The following is a 19,974-nucleotide window of genomic DNA, read 5'->3' on the forward strand; positions in this document are numbered from 1 at the left end:
CTCACCGCATCCTGTATTGGAGAAGCTGCAGAACCCAGCCAGAGCAGCCGTTTGTGTATGTGTGTGTGTGTATGCACATGCGTGTGTGTGCCCCAACCGGGCGTATTTGTGTGCAGTTAGTTAAGACGGCTGTTTGGGACCCAGCTGGCCCCGTGTGTGTTCTCCATGTTGTTGCTGTGTAAAAAGCAAATGACCCAATGGTGTCCAAATCCCCTAGGCAACTTCAGGAACCTCGCCCGGGGGGCTAGTCTTTGTGGGGTGGTTTGAATCTTCAGGGAGTGGGTTTGAGCAGCTGGGAAAGCGGAGAAGATGAGTCCAGGGTGAGGTTAATAAGGGGAACAGCTAGGGTTAGAGGGAGCTATTATCTGTCCCTCGCTGGCTATTTGGTCCTATCCCTGAGCCTTGCATTGGGGCAGTTAGGTACCCCTGCCCTTAGAGTCCATTTGCCAGCAATGTGCTGGAGAGGTCCTGAGAGAGGGAGGGAGATGGGAAGAGACTAGGAGAGGCAGATGGATAGAAGGGGAGGGTGGAGAGAAGGGAGAAGGGAAAAAACAGGAGACGAAAGATAATTAAGAGTGGAGAGTGGAAGGGAGCTCAGGGAAGGGAAGGAAAGGAGGGGGAAGTGGAGGGGAGACAGAGAACTAAAGAGAGAGGAGGGGGACCCAGAGGCTATAACCCATGGGCCAGGTTCTTGAAGGGCTGGGGTGCAAGTGTCTGGGGTCCCTCCTGGAGAATCACCAAACTGGTCCAAGCCCCCTCCAGAATTCTGGGGAGGTGGGCAGGGAAAGACACAACCCTGTTTTTCTCTTCCCTCTTACAGGTTGGTTTCCCAACTCGTCCGTTGGGCCCCAGGGACCAGCTGAGCTGCTGGGAACATGAACACACATTGCATCCACCCCCAGACTGAGCTGAAAGGAACGTCAGGGCCTGATTTCATCTCCTCCTTAGCCTTGAAAGGCCCAGTCTGTAGTTGATCTGCATGGTGGTGTAGGATCATAAAGAAAGCTAGCTTCTCGAGCTGGCTAGGAAACATTTTGTTGTTGTTGTTTTTTCCTCCTATGGAAAATGTTGACCTTTCACCATAAAACATGGAACAGATCAAAATTTTGGCCAAAATAATCCCAAAAAAACCCACAAATAATTTTCAGCTGAAACCAGAAAAAAACCTTTGGCTGAAAACAACAAAACCCAAAACAAAACAGTTGGCCCAAAAATGATAGCTATTGTCCATAAACAGTGAGAAACCAAAACGTATTCCGGTAGGGGCTACAATTTTTCAGTTTTGTGGACTGTCAGTGTCTCAACAAGAAGCTGGAAATGTTCTTGGGAAGCAGAAACTTGTGTGCTAATCATTTCAACAGCAGTGTAACCTGTCTGATGGTCCCGATGCAGGTGCTTCTTCTGGCCCTCGGCGGGGACCTAGCCATTGGGGCTGTGAAGGCAGCGCTTGGACTGTACCCAGAGCCACTGCCCGGAGTCGGAGATGTTGCAGAAGGACACGTGGGCAATGACAGCTGTGAATGCCAGGAGAGGCTGGCCAGAATCAAACCAGATGGTGAGAGGTCCCCCGCAGCAGGCCCGGATCATCGAGTGCAGCCAGTCTGTGCATCTAAACAGCCAGGCCAGCCTATGAGATATTCAGAGGTTATTAAATATGACAAACCTCAACGTTAAAAATAGTGATTTCCTGAATCAGGTGTTTGTGGGGGGAGGGGTGGACAGTGATGCTCAACATCATCCTGGTTATAACAGACAAGCAAGGGCCAAATCACCAGCTGGTGTCAAGAGCCGTCCACACCAACTCAGGGCTGGATCCACTGACATTCATGGGACCACTGTACATCTCCACCGACTGGGGACCTGACCCCTATCGTCTGTAATGGCCATTCACCTGCTAGCTTTCTATGCAGGGCCGGATTTACACATCACTGGGCCCTAGGTGACACTGCTCAGCTTTGGTCCGGCCGCCCCTCCATCATAACAGGGGCGACTGGGCCAAAGTTTAGTGAATGGCATCGCCCAGGGTTACCAGGTCTACCCAAGCGTTCCTGTGCGTTGATCTGTCCCTGTCCCCACGTGTGGATAATCTGCCTCGGTTCTTCAGTATCTCCTATTCCCCTGCACACCCTGAAGGCTGCTCAGTGAAAGTCATTAGATTTAATCCAAGAGTGTAGGGGCCACAGCCACCATATTTAGAGGAAATACAGCCCACTGTGTTTGCTTCGCCATTTAAATACTTGTTGCTCTCTAGACATGGGATGAATTATGTGGCGGGAGAAGAAATATGGAGAGGTATGAACAGTGACTAGGACACAGGATTGGAACTCAGGACCCCAAATTCTATTCCTGGCTTTTCCACTGTCCTGCTGGGTGACCTTGAATCAGTCACATTCCCGCTCTGTGCCTCAGTTTCCTGACCTGTAACTTGTTACTGACTTCCTTTGGAAAGCGCTTTGTGCTCTATTGATGTGAAGCGCTAGAGAAGAGCTTGGGATTGTTATTCTATTAACATGATTAGTTTTGAAATGTTAAAAGAAATTGCTTGAAAGGGGGAAACCTATCAACAGTCCCAGCTAATCCAGAAGCAACTACAACTGAAATGAATAACGCATTAATAATCCCACTAGGCAAACGATCAAATGCAACATGGCTTTCACCATCGCCATCTCTCGGCTATCGGTGGAAGTAGCTGGTAAGCAGAGGAAGCAGGTATCTCAGAGTCCATCAGCAAGTGTCCAGTAGGGTGTAGATCCCCGTTTGCTGTCCAAGAAGCTGCAGAACTGGCAAAGTGCTGCTGGGCCCTCAGACAAGCCTCTTCCTCCCCAGGCCTTCGAAGAAGTGGGGAGGCTTCATAGCGGAGTGTGCGTGTCTCTTTAGTTTGATTTGATCTGAGTGGTCCCTTGCTGAGTCTGCAGGCTTCCTAGGAAGACCTGGAGGGACCGGACCGAGTGATGCTGGGTGCGAGTTTCTCCTCCGTCAGCCCAAGCACACTGGTCTGAGAGAACCTCAGCAAATGACTTGTAAGCAATTTCTTCTGATGCTTTAAACCAGTGGCTTTCAAAGCAAACACTAGCAATAACAGGGGCTGCCTTGTGAGAGGCCCTCAGACACAGCACAGGATCACTACTTAGGGAGCGGCCTGGCCCGTGAGAATGGGGTTAGGGATACAGGACTGGTGACCAATGATTATAATAAATGGAATGAAAAATCATGGGGATCTGTTGCTCTGGGGTATAGCCACTTGATGTTAATTGCTGGCCATTGCTGTGCCTGGTTCATGCCTACAAACTTTGGTGCCCACAAACTAGATCTGCAAATCTCTTGATTCTCAAACTTTGTGACTCTTGATGAATGAATAAACCTTATGGATCGGATCAAAATCACTCTGTGTCTGGGCTCAAGCTGTGGTGAAAGGGCCCAGACCAACTGACCCCCGACACCGTGCAGGCCTGGGCTCTCTCCTGCACCTCCAAACCCATCTCCTGAGCTCTCTACTGAACCAGGAGCACTCTCCAAATTCCCCCCTCCCACGACGCCTCCTTCTTCTCTCATGCAACCTCACCATCTCCCATCACCCTTTCTTGCATCCCCTCTTTCTCTGGCACCATCCAACTGGCCTCCTGCATCCCCAGGTGTGTTCCCAACTCCCCTGGGAGACAGGAGAGGTGACTAAGTGTGGGGGGAGCCTGTGTGTGTGTGGGGGGGGGCTTTACATTGCTGAAGTTGATTTAGGACAAACTGATGAGAGATTTACCTGCAAATTCCCACAGTCTGATTTTTTTTTTGTCCACCCAACCTGCCTTCTACAAAGTACATTTTACCCACTCCCACTATGATGGCAACAGGTCCTGTGGGACGCACGGGATCCCAGTCCCACTGCAGGGCTCTCCACTGGGCTCCCACCTCCAGCTTTCAAGGCCCCAGCTCCCCTGAGTTAGGCTATTATAGGGGGCTTAGGAGCCTGCAGGGATTGAAAGGGGCTGGCTGGTGCTTGCAGGGGGGCTGGGCTAGGGGGAAATGCAGGAGAGGGGAGCCAGCAGGCATTGAGATGGTGGGGGGATTGTGGGCACAGCAGAGGATAGAGACAAAGAACGGGGGAGACTGACAGTCCCCCAGACTGTGTGGGGAGGGGGTTGAGGGAGTCTGGATCTCAGCTGTAGGCTCCCCAGTCTGAAAAACAAGGGATTGCCCCAGTCACCCCTAGAGAAATGAAGCCAGCAGCGAGGCAGGCAGGGAAGTAGCCCCTGCTTCATCGGATTGGCAGTGAACTGGTCCCTGGCGGAGCACTCAGAGGTGGTGATTGGCTAGCTCAGCGGCTGACCCACTGGCCTGACACGCCATTAAGAGCTGGAAGCTCACTAAAATCTTGTGATTTTTAACAGTGGGGAGAAAGCCAGCTAATTCTTCTGCACACCACCTCCCCAAACACAGGGGCCAGGCTGCATGGGCAGGAAGTGATTTATTGCGAGAAACAGCAAGAGAATGTGAGCCCAGTAACAGCACCCAGGGCTAAGCCTGAGACACACTTCTCCCAACATCAACCCCACCACCGCATGGGTAAGGGATGGGGAGGGGCGGCTATACTGTATACTGGGCACTAGGGGGCAGCAGAGGGTGGGGGTGGGGAAGGGGCGGCTATACTGTATACTGGGCACTAGGGGGCAGCAGAGGGTGGGGGTGGGGAAGGGGCGGCTATACTGTATAATGGGCACTAGGGGCAGCAGAGGGCGGGGGTGGGGAAGGGGGGGCTATACTGTATCATGGGCACTAGGGGGCAGCAGAGGGTGGGGGTGGGGAAGGGGTGGCTATACTGTATCATGGGCACTAGGGGCAGCAGAGGGCGGGGGTGGGGAAGGGGGGGCTATACTGTATCATGGGCACTAGGGGGCAGCAGAGGGTGGGGGAAGGGAAGGGGCGGCTGTACTGTATCATGGGCACTAGGGGGCAGCAGAGGGCGGGGGTGGGGAAGGGGTGACTATACTGTATCATGGGCACTTGGGGCAGCAGAGGGCGGGGGTGGGGAAGTGGGGGCTATACTGTATCATGGGCACTTGGGGCAGCAGAGGGCGGGGGTGGGGAAGGGGCGGCTATACTGTATCATGGGCACTAGGGGCAGCAGAGGGCGGGGGTGGGAAGGGGCGGCTGTACTGTATAATGGGCACTGGGGGGCAGCAGAGGGTGGGGGTGGGGAAGGGGCGGCTGTACTGTATAATGGGCACTGGGGGGCAGCAGAGGGCGGGGGTGGGGAAGGGGCGGCTATACTGTATACTGGGCACTAGGGGGCAGCAGAGGGTGGGGGTGGGGAAGGGGCGGCTGTACTGTATAATGGGCACTGGGGGGCAGCAGAGGGCGGGGGTGGGGAAGGGGCGGCTATACTGTATACTGGGCACTAGGGGGCAGCAGAGGGTGGGGGTGGGGAAGGGGCGGCTATACTGTATAATGGGCACTAGGGGCAGCAGAGGGCGGGGGTGGGGAAGGGGCAGCTATACTGTATAATGGGCACTGGGGGGCAGCAGAGGGCGGGGGTGGGGAAGGGGCGGTTGTTCTATAATGGGCACAAGGGGCGGCAGAGGGTGGGGTGATTACCCTGAGTAGCTGCAGAAGGATCAATGGGGATTACAGTTGATCCTGGGGCACTAGACATCCAGGAGGGTTTTTTTTGCACTGGGGACTCAGTGGAAGTCGTGCTAGCCGAGCGCTCGCCATGGTAGGTCACTCTGCTGTCAGGGTCCTCACCGTGGACTCGGACGCCTGGCTTGAGCCCCCCCCGGTTCCTGGATCTCATGCCGGGTGCCTTGTGCGGAGGGCGGATCCAGGAGGGGGCAGGGACAGAGCCGGGGAGCCCCAGCCATGGAAGTGTTCGTGGAGAGTGAAAGCAGCAGGACGCCCTGGCTCCCGCCCCAGGCCTGGCCACCCCGCTCTAGAGGGTCTTGTCGTAGTGCACGGGCAGCCTCCTGACACAAGCCACACGGATCCGACGGGTGCTGCTGCCCCCTCGGTAGTTGCAGGGCGGGCGGGGTGACCCCCTAGCCAGTCGGCAGGTGGTGATGCGATAGCGGTTGTTGCTGTTGTGCAGATTGCGGCCGGCGCGCTGGCCCGCCCGGCCACAGATGCCTTGGAGCTGTCTGGCGGGGGCATGGACGAAGGTGTTGGTGCGTTTGCAGGGGCTGGCCATGCCCCGGCGCCGCATCATCATGTTGCAGTAGGTCCGGTCATCCCGAGCCCTGGTCTTGGGGTTGTCAACGTGCTGCCTCAGGAACTGCGGGTAGCTGGCTCCTTGGCCGAGCCGGGCCAGCCAGCCAGCCAGCAGCACCAGGGCCAGCAGCAGCATTGGGTGGGGTCCCTTCACAGCCATCGCTGCACCTGGCCCGGCGTCTACCTGCAGAGGAGAGGGAGGGGGACATAGACAGGTGGGACTCGAAAGGACAGCCGGGGTCTCTGTCGCAGGCTACCCACTGTACCATCCTCGTCGTAATGGATCAAGTGCCCTCTCCAAACCAGTTAGGTCATTCGCCCCCGGGCTGTCCCTTAACCCTCTCCCCTGCTGCTTAGAACCCGTCTCATTTCCAGCCAATGGTGCTTCATGGCCAGTTTCTACCCATTTGCTCTCGTGCCAGCGTTGTCCTTTAGCTGCAATAGCTCCTCTCCCTGCCTGGTATTCTCTGCCCCCTGCCCCCAAGGTATTCTAGTTTCCTCTCAGAAGATTGGCCCTCTGCTCTGCTGAGCATCCTAGCAGCCCTGCTCTTGCTACAGTCTGAAGTCTTCTCTCTTGAACAAGGGTGACCAGAATTGTCAGTGGGATTCCAGACGAGGTCTCACTGGTGCCGTGTACAATGGCATTAATACTTCCCTACCTTTCCTGGAAATGCCTCACCGGATACGTCCTGGGATCGCGTTTGCCTTGCTCGCAGCTGCATCACACTGGTGGCTCATAGTCCTGTTGTGATCAACCTGTGCACCCGGGTCTTTCTCCTCCTCTCTCATTTCCAAGTGATGAGCCCCCCGCTTACGGCAGAAATTCTTGTTAGTCCCTACATGCATGACCGTGCACTTTGTACCATTGAACTTCATCCCCTTTCCGTCACTCCATTCCTCCAGGTCATCCAGGTCTTCCATTAGGATATTCCAGTCTCCTCTTCGCTGACTTTGTGTCATCAGCCAATTTCAGTAGCACACCCCTGCTTTTTGTGCCAATGAAAATATTAACTAAGATTGGTCCCAAGGCCAATCCTTGAGGCGCTCCTCCAACCTAATCTTTCCCCTTTCAGCACAGCCCTTGTCATCTCCCCTTCAGCCTGTTCCTTACCCACCCTACAGTTTTGAACTGAGCCCCAACTTTGCTAGTTTAGTTAATAATTTCCCAGGTGACACCATGTCAAATGCTTTACTGATGTCCAGACAGATTGGATCTGCCGCATTTCCCTGGTCTAGTGAATCAGTTTTCTTCTCAAAGAAAGACATCAAGCTAGTCTGGACCGAGCTACATTTGATAAACCCATGTTGTGTTACATCCCCTTTTCCTTTCACCTCCGTGTCTTTAATGATTGTTTCCTTCAAAATTTGTTCTAAAGCCTTCCATGCTCCTGAGGTCAGACTAATGGGCTGGGAGCTGCCTGGATCACTTTTCTCCCTTTCTTAAATACGGGTGGCACATTTACTGATCTCCAGTCATACAGCATCACCCCAGATTTGGTAGATTTATTAAAATCTTTGCTACTGGACTTGTAATCTCACGTGCCAGTGTTCTGGGATGGAAATTACCCAGTCCCCCCAACCTGAGTGTCTTAAACTCTATGAGTTTTGCTTCCACAGGAGATACACTCATACACTCATTCCCATTAGCCATCCTGGCTGCGTCCGCATCATCATCCTTACTGAAAACTGAGGCAAAGTATTCCTTTGGTTTGGGGCCATCCCTGGACTGTTCCTAACCTTGACATCCTCATCTTCGTCCACCCTCCCTGCAGAGCAGTCCCACATCTTCTCTTCTCGTTCTCTTTTTATGGATGTGGCTGAAGAACCGGCTACTAGCTGTTTTCATTGCGAGTGTAACTCATCCAGCCTTTTGGCAATTCTCTCTATCCCTGCATCCCCTTAAATACCAGTGTTCCAGCTATTCCGCCGTGGTTCTGTTACTCCTCGAGTGTCCGGTCTCATCTCCTGCACCACTTGGTCCAGTGCTTCCCCCCAGGCCCCTCCCATTCACATTGCGGCTGTTTCTCTCTGCCCTTGCCCGGGGTTCTAGCCAGATTGGGCACTGTCCCTCGGTTGCCTGTGTTCCTGCCCTCTGGGGTTCTTTACTAGAGCCTCATCTGCCTGATTTTCCTCTCCCTGTGTAATAAAACCGGGAGACGTGTCTCTATGTCCTAGTTTAACACTCGCTATCAATCAAGGCGAGAGGACATGGAGACAACGTGAGCTGGGAACCTGCTTCCACCATTCATGGTACCAAAGCTGCTCCAATTCCCATCACCCCCTCATGCACCCCTGTGCCCCTCTTTGGCCCCATCCCCCGTCCACTCCACATGGCTCCAACCCCATCCCCCTGTCACTCTGACCTTCTCATCAACTCTGCTCTCCCGGTGTCTTCACCCCCAGCTGGGGAGATGAACCCAGCCGCTGATGGAGCAGAGAGTCCCCTGAATCTCCTGCTGCTCCTGGCTCCATTATATTGGCCCCAGCAGGGCAGGGCAGAGTGGGGTGGAGTAGGGGCAGCTGACTGGGCAGCACATGTGTCTACATGGCAGCAAGGAGCTATCAGGAGGGGTGTTAAACAATCCCCCGCCTTCACTGACTGGTCTTATTGTCCTGGCCCAGGAGCCAGAACAGGCTGCAAGTACTCCAAGGTCTTGTAACCTGCCCCGAACACCTGGGTTCTCTCCATGCAGCTTGGCAGCTCCAGGTGGGACTGGAGCCAGCTTGATCTGTGTTGTCTGGCCAGGGACCAGCGGCTCCAGGGTTTATGGGCAGCAGGACTGGGTGAATTGCACTGAGCAGGGAAGGCCTGGCTGGCTCAGAAGGGCCTTTGATGGGGGAACATGAAAGCGACGGGGCTGGGGCATTTATGGGGGCAGAGAGGAATAGGCTGATGGCTGAGCACCTGATAGGTGTGGGGGCATCTTGGACACTTGAAATCCAGCTCCTGAGGATGAGCCATCCAGCCTCCCACCGACAGGGAATGTTCACAGTGTGGCTAATGTTAGCCCAGCTACAGTCAGTCTTGAAAGAGAGACCATTGCCTAACAGTGAGGGGAGTTCAATGCTGGTATAGCGTCCCCGGGGACACACCAGCTGGGGGAGTCTTTATGACACAAGATGATATCTTTCGAACAGATCCAGCTGCTGGAAGAAATTTGCCAGGGGTCAGGCTGGGTGATTGTGGGGTCCCGTCTGGCTCTGAAATCTGAGAACCTCAGTCTCTCTGTTCAGCCCCTTCTGTTATGGGCCATGGGGAGAACAGCACCTCTGCATTGCCCACAACATCCTCACTCACAGCACAGCATCCTCACTCACAGCACATAACATTCACAGCACTGCTGTAGGATCACAACTATCATCCAATCTCAGACTTCAGGGCTTCAGCTTGCAGGGGTCAGGAAGGCTTGGTGTATTCTGGGGATTTGAGTGCGTGTGTTGGGGGGGATGGGGAGGGGGGCCCATCTTCTTCTGAAGCATCAGGGATTGGCTATAGCTGGAGAAAGGACCTCGGATGGTGTGGTCCAGAGACTTCTGACTGGCTGGTGGGTTTTGCTCCCATGCACAGGTCCGACCGACGGCCAGCTTTGGGTTAGGGAAGGAATCTCCCCCCTGTGGGGGATGACATCTGGGCATGTCTCAGTTAATCAATTCCCTGCCACGCGGGGTCCCCTTGGTCTCCTCCTGGTTCACAACACTTCAGTCTCCCAAGGACGACAATGTTTTCCTCTCATTAAAGTCTTTAGCTTCAATGCAAGGGCACCTGGCTGGCGTTTAACAGCCTGTGCTGTGCAGGAGGTCAGACGAGGTGATCTAATGGCCTCCCCTGGATTTAAACCCTGCAGAACTGTGAATCTCTGCCAGTCTAACTCTCCATGTGGGCAATCTTATTCCCAAATGAGTCTGCCTTTTTCTGGCTTCTCAGGCCCCATCTGGGCTTGGACGAGCACAGAGGTGGAAGCGTACAGGGGCTTAAAGCAAAACAGCATGATACCGGGCGCAAGCTACCAACATGTGCTTTAGTTAGGCTTGAGAAAACACAATATTTATTTGTCTGTAATGTTGACAGATAATCTCAATGTTTATTTGTTAGCAAATTTTCTATATTTATTTAAATTTTCACAGTTGCTTAAAATTATGGATTTTATTTTTATCCATTTCCATTTCTCCAGTTGTGGGAAATTAGATGGGGTCAGACATTCAGTTTGGGGGTGGGGGTGGGGGTCAGACAATAATTGTTTAATGCCAGAAGTCACTGCGATTCAAAAAGCTCAAATTTATCACCATTAAAACACAAATTGGCAGAATCACATGTGAAAATGTACAGAGTAAATCTCCTTAAATCAAACACCCAATAAGGTCTCAAGCTGCATTTTTCTTACTTTTACCTGTTTGTACATTTTGATTGTTGTTGATGGCTGGAAGTTGGAGCTAGACAAATTCAGCCTGGAAATAAGGGGTACATTTTTAGCGGGGGGGGGAGTAATTAATCAATGGAACGATTTACCCAGGGTCCTGGTGGATTCTCCATTGCTGACGATTTTTCAATCAAGATGGGATGTTTTTCTCAAAGCTCTGCTGTAGGGATTATTGTGAGGCAGATCTCTGGGCTTGGCTATAGAGGGGATCAGACTGGAAGATCACAGTGGTCCCTTCCGGCCTTGGGATCAACACCTGCCCCCAGTCTTCTGGTGTGTCTCTCTTCCATGGGGAAACAGCCACTTTGCTCCTTGAGACATTCTGTCTCCAGTCTGTAGGGGTGGGATTAGACACCCCCCCAACCCTAGAGAGACGGGTATGTTAAGCTCCTGCCTTAGCCCACTCCGCCAGCTGCAGCAGGTTCTCGGGGCTACCTCCTGGTGGTCTCTCCTTCCCCAGCCCCTCTCCCTGGCACATCCAGCTGCAGCACCGACCCCAGAGGAGTTTGCTACTGGGGGAGCCCAGTTCCTGCTCTCCATTTCAATGGGCATGCCCCCCGCAGCAGGGGATCCCTGAGACACCACGGGGTGGAAGTGCAAAGAGGGCTCAGCCGAAACACAGGCGGCTGTGGTTGTAAGGGGGACAGCAGGAGATAAGGGCGGTGCTTGCGACTCCTCCCAGTTTCCAGTACCGGGTTTACAATGGTGCCAAGGGGGCCGTGGCACCAGGCCCACACTCAAAAGGGGCCCCGCCACCCAGACTGGGGCCCACCCTCCTGCTCCACCCCAAAGCCCTGTTTCTGCTCGGCTTCTTCCCCCAAGACCACACCCACTGCTTGGTCCTCTCTGCCCCTTCCCCCCCCTCACCCCCTGCACACTCCTCTCCAACCCCTCCCTTCATGCAGGGCCTCAGGGGGAAGAAGCCGAGTGGGGGCAGGGCCTTGGGGCAGATGACGGGCAGGGCCTCGGGGGGAAGAGGCCAAGTGGGGGAAGGGCCTCGGGGCAGATGACGGGCAGGGCCTCAGGGGGAAGAGGCCAAGCAAGGGTGGAGTTGTGGGGCGTAGTGTGGGGCAGGGCCATGCCAGCTTGGCATCATCCATAAATGTTATCAGCACACTCTCCGCTCCATTACCCCAGTCATTAATGAAAATATTGCCTAGCACCGGACCCAGGACTGAGCCCTGCTGGATACGCCCTCCCAATTGGACAGTGACCCATTGATAACTGCCCTTTCAATCAGGTCTTCCCACCAGATGTGCACTCACTTTATAGGAATTAAATCTAGACCCAATTTCCCTTGTTTGCTTGGGAAAACGTCATGTGGGACTGTGTCCCAAGCCTGACTTAAATACTTATTAAAAGCAGGTGTGGGGGGTCCCTTCTAGCCCTATGGAGACTTGAAGTGGAAGCAGAGGTGCCATAAATCTCAGACAATCTCATTCCCAGAGCGCCTTCCCTGACACATACCCCTGGAACCAGCTTAGCTGGGACCAGATGACACTTGGCGTTCCAGAGCCAGAAGGAACTGAACCCTTTCCCCCAACCCCACTGGTGCCCTCAAAGGGGAAAAGCCCCCCTAACTCATTCTTTGGCCCCCTGAACCACACGTCCAACAGACAAGGGGTTGGACCGGAACCAGAGCCCACTAGAGAGCCAAACACCTGTATCTGATGCCCCAACACCTCCTAGCCCTGCTGTCTGCAGAACTTGGAGGAGACTAGACAGGTGAGGATGGAGGAAGAGACACAGAGAGAGAGACAGAGGGCAGACTAATTACGCTGCATCACCTTCCAAGCCAGGCTGCATTTGCTGTGCTTTATTGCAGGAAATAGCAAGAAAATCCAGGTTGTAACAGCACCCAGGGGACATCTGGAAGCAATCGTCTCCCCACAGCATGTTCACAGGACAAAGACTGAAAAAGCACTGTAATGCACTATGCCGGAGAGTGGGGGCAGGTTATGGGCAGCTATACTGTATAATGGGCACTAGGGGGCAGCAGAGGGTGGGGGTAGGGAAGGGGCGGCTATACTGTATAATGGACACTAGGGGGCAGCAGAGGGTGGGGGTGGGAAGGGGCGGCTATACTGTATCATGGACACTAGGGGGCAGCAGAGGGCGGGAAGGGGCGGCTATACTGTATCATGGGCACTAGGGGGCAGCAGAGGGCGGGGGCGGGAAGGGGCGGCTATACTGTATAATGGACACTAGGGGGCAGCAGAGGGTGGGGGTGGGAAGGGGCGGCTATGCTGTATCATGGGCACTGGGGCAGCAGCGGAACAGGGTCTGGGGGGACTGACAGTGCTGTGCAATGGGCCCGAGCTATATCGCTCCGTCGTAGTGCACAGGGAGCCCCCCATCACAGGCGATGCGGATGCGTTGGGTGCTGGTGCCCCCGTTGTAGTTGCAGGGCGGTCTCTGTGATCCCCCCTGCAGCCGGCAGGTGGTGAGGGCGAAGGAGGCTTTGCTGACTCGCAGGTTCCCACCTGCCGGGGTCCCCCCAGGGCCGCAGATGGTGGTGATGCTGGCAGCGCTGTCATGGATGAAGGTGTTGGTGAACTTGCAGACTGGCGAGGTCATGCCCCTGCGCTGCATCATCTGGTTGCAGTAGGTCCTGGCGTCCGGAGCGGCAGTCCTTGGGTAATCGACGTGCTGCCTCAAGAACTTCTCATAGCGCGTCTCCCCCCTGGCCAGAGCCAGGCACGCGGCCAGCAAGACCAGCAGCAGTGTTGGGTGGGGTCCCCTCTGGGCCATGATACCTCTGCTGCTGGCTCGCCCTGCAGTGGGGAGGAAATGGAGGAATGGACAAGGGGGAGGGGACCTGTTTGCACCATGGAACCTGCACCCACTCATCCCTTCCAGGCCTTCCGCCCCGCCGGGGAGCTCCTTGCAGATTGCAGGCTAAGGCTGGCAGGCAGGCAGTCGCTTCGTGCCAAACTCCAGAACCTTATTTGCAGAGCATTAAAGTTACCCAGAATTGCCTCATCCTCTGCCAGAACGTCAAATGCTCCTGAAACCGCTAATTAAAGAATTAAGTGGAGCACACCAGCTCCGCCCCACAACCATCACTCAAAGAGGGCAGAGTTAAGGGTACAGGGCTGGGCTGCATTTACTAGGTTCCAGAAATTTGAGGGCTTTCTTTCTTTCTTTCTTTCTTTCTTTCTTTCTTTCTTTCTTTCTTTCTTTCTTTTCCCATATCTATCTATCTATATATCTATCTAGCTGAAGACACCCTTCCCAGCAGCCTGGTTCTGTGATACTGCCCTTCTCCATGGATTAAGGCAGCTCTCTCTTTCTGCCACGTGGATTCTGATTGGCTAGTGGCCAGTGGAGAATAAGAGAAGAGGGATTCCCACATTAGACCAGCTTGAGGGTCCAGCTAGCTCAGTATCTCCTCCCAACCTGTGGCCAATACCACCTGCTTCAGAGGAAGACCTCTGCCCTCTCCTCTCTCTTCTCCCCCACCTCTCATAGACTTTACAGCCAGAAGGGACCATCATGATCTCTGCACATTGCAGTCTGACCTGCAGGCCACAGAACCTCACCCACCCACCCCTGTGATAGACCCCAAATTTCCAACTGAGTTACTGACGTCCTCAAATCATGGTTTAAAAACTTCAGGTTCCAGAGAATCCTCCATTTACACTAGTTTAACCCCTCAAGTGACCCATGCCCCATCCTCCTGCGGTTCTGACCTTGTCACAGACTCTCTGACCTTCTCAGCTCCCAGTGCCTTCGCCCGAGCCTGAGAGATGGACCCAGTCGCTCACAGAGCTGAGAGTTCCCTGAGCCTGCAGCTATCCAGGTTCTGTTATACAGCCGCGGCCAGGTGGGGTTGGAGGAGCAGCACCTCTGGCTACGTGGCGGCACGGACCCAAGGCATCCGGGAGCAACAGGAAGAACCAGCTGGGTTGCAAACAATCTCATTCTTCCTGGCTTGGTCTCCGTGCCCTGACCCATGAGCTGGAACAAGTTGGAACTTCTCCAAGGTCCATGTGTGGATAAGGTCGTGGTCACACTGGACTCCCAGCTCCTCTGATCAACCCATGACACCTGGGTTCGTTCCATACAGCCTGGCAGCACCAGGTGTGCTTGGAGCTAGTTCAAGCCTTGCTATTCAGGGAGGAATGATTGGAGTATAAAAATATTTATCTTAAACAGGGAAATAATTAAGTTATCTGGCAGCTCTCAAGCCACTTCCTTAACAAATTCAGAAAGCCAGGAGTGACCTCTCCAAAGATTGTTGAGAAAACTCCATATGTTTACAGCCTGTCCAAGTATCATTTAAGTTTTAAAAGTCTTTAAAAAAAAGAAAGCTGAAATACTTTTAAATGGAAAAGAGGAAACTGAGTTTCAACTCCTGGTAAAAATGGCAGGGTAGCTCAGGTGATGAAATGAATACAAGACAGAGTTACAACTTTCACTTGAAAGAAGTTCTGAACATTTCCTGCTCCAGAGACAAAAGCCACATAGCCGTCAAGTTGGAGAAGATGTACTGTTGCTAACACATTAGCAGGTTTAATAGATTCATAGATTCCCATGCCAGAAGGGACCATTGTGATCATCTAGTCTGTGACAGGGTGTGCATACCCCGCACTAGGCAGGAGAGGGTTAATCCCACACTTTGGGCAGACGAAGTCCCACCCCTCTGACCATGCTGGGCATGCTCCAACAGCTGTGCTAGTATAAAGAAGAGCAGCCCAGCTCAGTCTGGACTGACTGCTGAGGAGGAAGGATGCTTGGTGGAGGCTCTAGCCCAGGAGCCATTACAGCTCTTACATGCGGGAGCTGGAGATCGTGAGATTTAGACGGGACACCTGTTGCCTACAGATGATTGGCAGGTGTTGGAATCCCAGGGAGTAACCTGCATCAAGGAACCCTGACACCACATGGATGAGAGCTGCAGGAAGTAGTCCAGGGAAGTGGAGTGAGTAGTATTTGCTGCCCATGGAAGGTCAGCGTGTTGCAGTTGAATTCCCCACTGACCCAGTGGTGGACCACTCTGCCACTATTAGGGCCCTAGGTCAAGAAGTGGTGGAGTCAGGTGGGCCCAGGTCCTGCTATCCTGCCTGCCACACCCATTCTGGTAGAAGCCCCCCAGATCTGGCCACTAGACCACGCTGCCCTGCACTCGAGGGCTGCTGTGTTGACTCTGGCCACTAGGCCATGCTGCCCTACACTCGAGGGCTGCTGTATTGTCTCTGGACATTGGGCCGCACTGTTGTGAGGCCCAGAACAGTCTGATAGACTGTAACCACGGTGTCACCACACCCACGATACACCCCACAGGGGGACGGGGTGTGCAAACACAGCCACATAGTCTGCCCTCTTGTAGAACATAGGCCAGAGGACTTCCCCAAATAGTTCGTAGAGCAGATCTTATACAAAAACATCCAGGCTTGATTTAACAATTGTCAGTAATGGAGAATCCACCACGACCCTTGGTGAATTGTTCCAATGACTAAATACACCTCCTTTGCCTCTGCATCACCATCTCAGAACTGCCCCTGGAACCCCTGGAGATTCACAGGTCTGTAGGGAAAACCCAAAGCTTGGCACTTGGACCCCCATCTCTGAAGAGAGTGGAACCTAAATCCACACTCCCCGCTGCTGCAAAGTCTCTTCGAATCATAGAATCATAGAATATCAGGGTTGGAAGGGACCTCAGGAGGTCATCTAGTCCAACCCTCCGCTCAAAAGCGGGACCAATCCCCAATTAAATCATCCCAGCCAGGGCTTTGTCAAGCCTGACCTTAAAAACTTCTAAGGAAGGAAATTCCACCACCTCCCTAGGCAACGCATTCCAGTGTTTCACCACCCTCCTAGTGAAAGTTTTTCCTAATATCCAACCTAAACCTCCCCCACTGCAACTTGAGACCATTACTCCTTGTCCTGTCCTCTTCTACCACTGAGAATAGTCTAGATTCTAGTCTAGAATCCCGGCTGCTCAGCCCTTTCCCCTCCCAGACGCCAGCGGAATTCTCCACTGGCTCAACCAACCTGGCTCACTGTCCAGTTTTTTATCCCATGTGGAAGGATCTGGGTGCAACAGGGTGTGGAAGCATGTCCAGGACTGTGGGAGAGAACTGAGCTGGGAGTCCCAGCTCCCTGAGTCAATGAGTACCCCAAGGGCTTACTCTCCACTGATTCCCGAGTAGACCAAATGGATCCTGCTGCTCTTGGCACAGACAATATTTCCCCACGTGCCAGGAGATGATAGCAAACAGCTGCTCCTGTAGCTTGGAGACTAGATTGCTAAACAAAGGGCTGTGGGTTGAAATCTCACTGCAGGATTTCCCCAAGGCATTTCATGCTGAGTGCTCTTGTTACACTTCCTGACTTTCCCCTAGGACACACAGATCCCCATAAACACAGACCACAGCCCTTTCTAGCAAAGTGCTTTATTGGAGGAAGCAGCAAGAGACTGAAACTCAGGAAAGGAAATTCCAGGATTCAGATCGATACATCTCTCTGATTATTTATTAATTGTAGTGGGTTAGTGCCTAGACGACCTGGTCACTGACCATGGCCCAAGTTCTGAACAAGCACAGAACAAAAAAGATGCGCCCACCCCCGAATAACTGATACGATTTGAATGACAGTACCACTTAGAGACCTCAACTGAAACAGAGGCATGTTTGTGGTCTAGTTATGGTACAGACACAAGATGAGAGCCAATCCGTGCCACAAGGAGCTTCCATGCTAAAGAGACTTGATGGACAACATATGGGGAAACTGAGGCACAGAGACTTCAAGTGATTTGTGCAGAGTCACAGAATTGGGTCAGAGGAAGAATAAAAAATAAGACTCAGGTATCCTGAGTCCCAGGTTTGTCCTTGAGCCACTGTACCAGCAGCACATAAAGGATGGGGAAGGGGTGGCTATACTGTATAATGAGCACTAGGGGGCAGCAGAGCGTGGGGGTGGGGAAGGGGCGGCTATACTGTATAATGAGCACTAGGGGGCAGCAGAGTGTGGGGGTGGGGAAGGGGCGGCTATACTGTATAATGAGCACTAGGGGGCAGCAGAGTGTGGGGGTGGGGAAGGGGCGGCTATACTGTATAATGAGCACTAGGGGGCAGCAGAGTGTGAGGGTGGGGAAGGGGCGGCTATACTGTATAATGAGCACTAGGGGGCAGCAGAGTGTGGGGGTGGGGAAGGGGCGGCTATACTGTATAATGAGCACTAGGGGGCAGCAGAGCGTGGGGGTGGGGAAGGGGCGGCTATACTGTATAATGAGCACTAGGGGGCAGCAGAGCGTTGGGGTGGGGAAGGGGCGGCTATACTGTATAATGAGCACTAGGGGGCAGCAGAGCGTTGGGGTGGGGAAGGGGCGGCTATACTGTATAATGAGCACTAGGGGGCAGCAGAGTGTGGGGGTGGGGAAGGGGCGGCTATACTGTATAATGAGCACTAGGGGGCAGCAGAGCGTGGGGGTGGGGAAGGGGCGGCTATAGTGTCGAGTGGGCAGTGGGGCAGAAGAGGGTGCGGGTGGGGTAGGGATCTAAGGGATTTAAGCTGCTGAACTCCCAGTCGCACCAGCGAGGGACCTGGCCCCATTGGGTCCTAATTTCTTTAAACTCAGATGAAATTGCCAACCTCACTGTCCCTCCCCCCTCTCGCCTCCTTGCCCCTAGAGCTGTGTTTTATAGTGCACGGGCAGCCCTCCCACGCATGCCACGCGGATCCGCTGGGTGCTGGTTCTCCCGCGGTAGTTGCAGGGGGGTCTCTGAGCGCCCCCTGCCACCCGGCAGGTGGTGATCTCAAAGGGCGCGTTGCTGTCGTAGTAATTCTCGGTGCTGGGGGTGCCCCCTGAGCTACAGACGCCGTCCACCTCGGCTGGCCCCGCGTGGATGAAGGTGTTGGTGGGTTTGCAGGCATCAGCTGTCAGGTTCCTCCGCGGCATCAGGAGGTTGCAGTAGCGCCGGGCGTCCGGGGCGCTGGTCTTCGGGAAGTCCACGTGCTGCCGGTGGAATTTCTCGTGGCGCGTCTCCCTCCGGCCCAGAGCCAGCCAGGCGGGCAGCAAAACCAGCAGCAGCAGCAATGCTGGGCGGGGTTCCTTCAGAGCCATGGCTGTCTGGGGGGGGGAAGCATGGGCAGAGGTGGAGGTCTAGTGGATGAGAGCAGGGCGGGCTGGGAGCCAGGACTCCTGGGTTCTCTCCCCAGCTCTGCGAGGAGAGTGGGGGCTGGTGGGTTAGATCGGAGGGACTCCGGGGTTGTATGCCTGCCTTGGGGAGGAGAGGGGTCTACTGGTTAGAGCAGGGGGAGCAGGGAGCCAGGACTCCTGGGTTCTCTCCCTAGCTTTGGGAAGGGAGTGAGTTCTAGTCAGATTGCAGGGCAAGGCGGGGAGTTAGGAGCCCTGGATCTGGGGCGACTGCTCTCTTTCACCCCTAGTTTCCTCAGGTGTACAATGGAGCTAAACCCATTGACCCCAGCTGGGGATCTGCCCCCACCAATTTTAAACTTCAACTCATGGAGCTGTTTCTTCTCCACACAGTGAATATTACGTGACAGGCCTTTTGGATCCGTGTTTCACTCTTTAGACCTGTTCCATATTACTCTATTTAGCACACTTCCTACGGATCATCTACAATACGAGGTTCCCTGAGCCTTCTTGCCTAAATACACTGGTCAGCTTAGGCCCCGATCTTCAACTCACCCCAGTCCTGATGCCTCGGTTTCCCTTGGAGTATGGATCAGCTGCCTGCAAAGTGTCTGAGGCTCCGTACTTTCTGGGTGGGTGTTATATACCGAGCCTGGCTGGAGAGAAAGACACTGCGGGGGCAGCTGCACTCAGAGAAATATCCTACTGGCCAGCGTTGCACAATCCGTGACCCTGGGAAACACTGAGGCACCAGCCCAGGGGGAAGCTGAATAAACAATGCTGCTAATGAGGGTCAAATTCTTCTGTCTGTTACATGGGAATCTGGCTTTGGCGCTGTGTAATGGTCTCCTACTGCAGCCACCTCTAGGGTGGAGCCTGGAAAATGGGGAACAGCTGCCCAGGTCAGGGCTGGAGGTGAAGATATCCTCTTGACAACACGGCAGGAATTTGGGGAGGGGTAATGTTCTGCCCTGAGCTGGGAGCTAGCCAGGACACTGGGCTTTGTCTAGGGGATTTGGGAGCCCCAATCTCATTCATTTTAATAGGAATTGGGGCTCCAAATCCCTGTAGCAGCTTTGGAAATAGCCTGAATCACCGTTCTTCAGTTTCCCCACTGGCCAAATCCCATGGCAAGGATACTCTCAGCTTGAATGGCCGCAAACAGAGACGAAGGCCTACCGGAAATGCAGCATAGCACCTCTCCGGGGCATTGAGGTCAGTGCTGATTGTGCAGGGAGAGCTCCCCCTACTGAGTCACTT

General features: G+C 54.0%; 3 protein-coding genes across 3 annotated transcripts; all 3 read right to left on the minus strand.

Annotated features, from left to right (window-relative positions):
• Positions 1-5,541: 5,541 nt before the first annotated feature.
• Positions 5,542-6,370, minus strand: LOC125622648 (ribonuclease-like). The gene has a single exon (XM_048820777.2). The coding sequence runs from the start codon at positions 6,353-6,355 to the stop codon at positions 5,921-5,923; it is 435 nt and encodes a 144-aa protein (XP_048676734.2). The 5' UTR covers positions 6,356-6,370; the 3' UTR covers positions 5,542-5,920.
• A 6,044-nt stretch (positions 6,371-12,414) lies between these two features.
• Positions 12,415-14,448, minus strand: LOC142068285 (ribonuclease). The gene is made up of 2 exons (XM_075118554.1): positions 14,306-14,448; positions 12,415-13,387 (listed from the first exon to the last, which is right to left on the minus strand). The coding sequence occupies exon 2, from the start codon at positions 13,362-13,364 to the stop codon at positions 12,933-12,935; it is 432 nt and encodes a 143-aa protein (XP_074974655.1). The 5' UTR covers positions 13,365-13,387; positions 14,306-14,448; the 3' UTR covers positions 12,415-12,932.
• Positions 14,449-16,995: 2,547 nt separating this feature from the next.
• On the minus strand, positions 16,996-19,379 carry LOC125622639 (ribonuclease-like). The gene is made up of 2 exons (XM_048820768.2): positions 19,270-19,379; positions 16,996-18,687 (listed from the first exon to the last, which is right to left on the minus strand). The coding sequence occupies exon 2, from the start codon at positions 18,679-18,681 to the stop codon at positions 18,244-18,246; it is 438 nt and encodes a 145-aa protein (XP_048676725.1). The 5' UTR covers positions 18,682-18,687; positions 19,270-19,379; the 3' UTR covers positions 16,996-18,243.
• Between the last annotated feature and the right edge of the window lie 595 nt (positions 19,380-19,974).

This window comes from Caretta caretta, chromosome 13 (genome assembly GCF_965140235.1).
Source record: "Caretta caretta isolate rCarCar2 chromosome 13, rCarCar1.hap1, whole genome shotgun sequence".
NCBI classification, from domain to species: Eukaryota; Metazoa; Chordata; order Testudines; family Cheloniidae; genus Caretta; species Caretta caretta.

Bases quoted from the DNA above. Each gene is read 5' to 3' on its own strand.
- LOC125622648 (XM_048820777.2), bottom strand. From the start codon at position 6,355: ATGGCTGTGAAGGGACCCCACCCAATGCTGCTGCTGGCCCTGGTGCTG.
- LOC142068285 (XM_075118554.1), bottom strand. From the start codon at position 13,364: ATGGCCCAGAGGGGACCCCACCCAACACTGCTGCTGGTCTTGCTGGCC.
- LOC125622639 (XM_048820768.2), bottom strand. From the start codon at position 18,681: ATGGCTCTGAAGGAACCCCGCCCAGCATTGCTGCTGCTGCTGGTTTTG.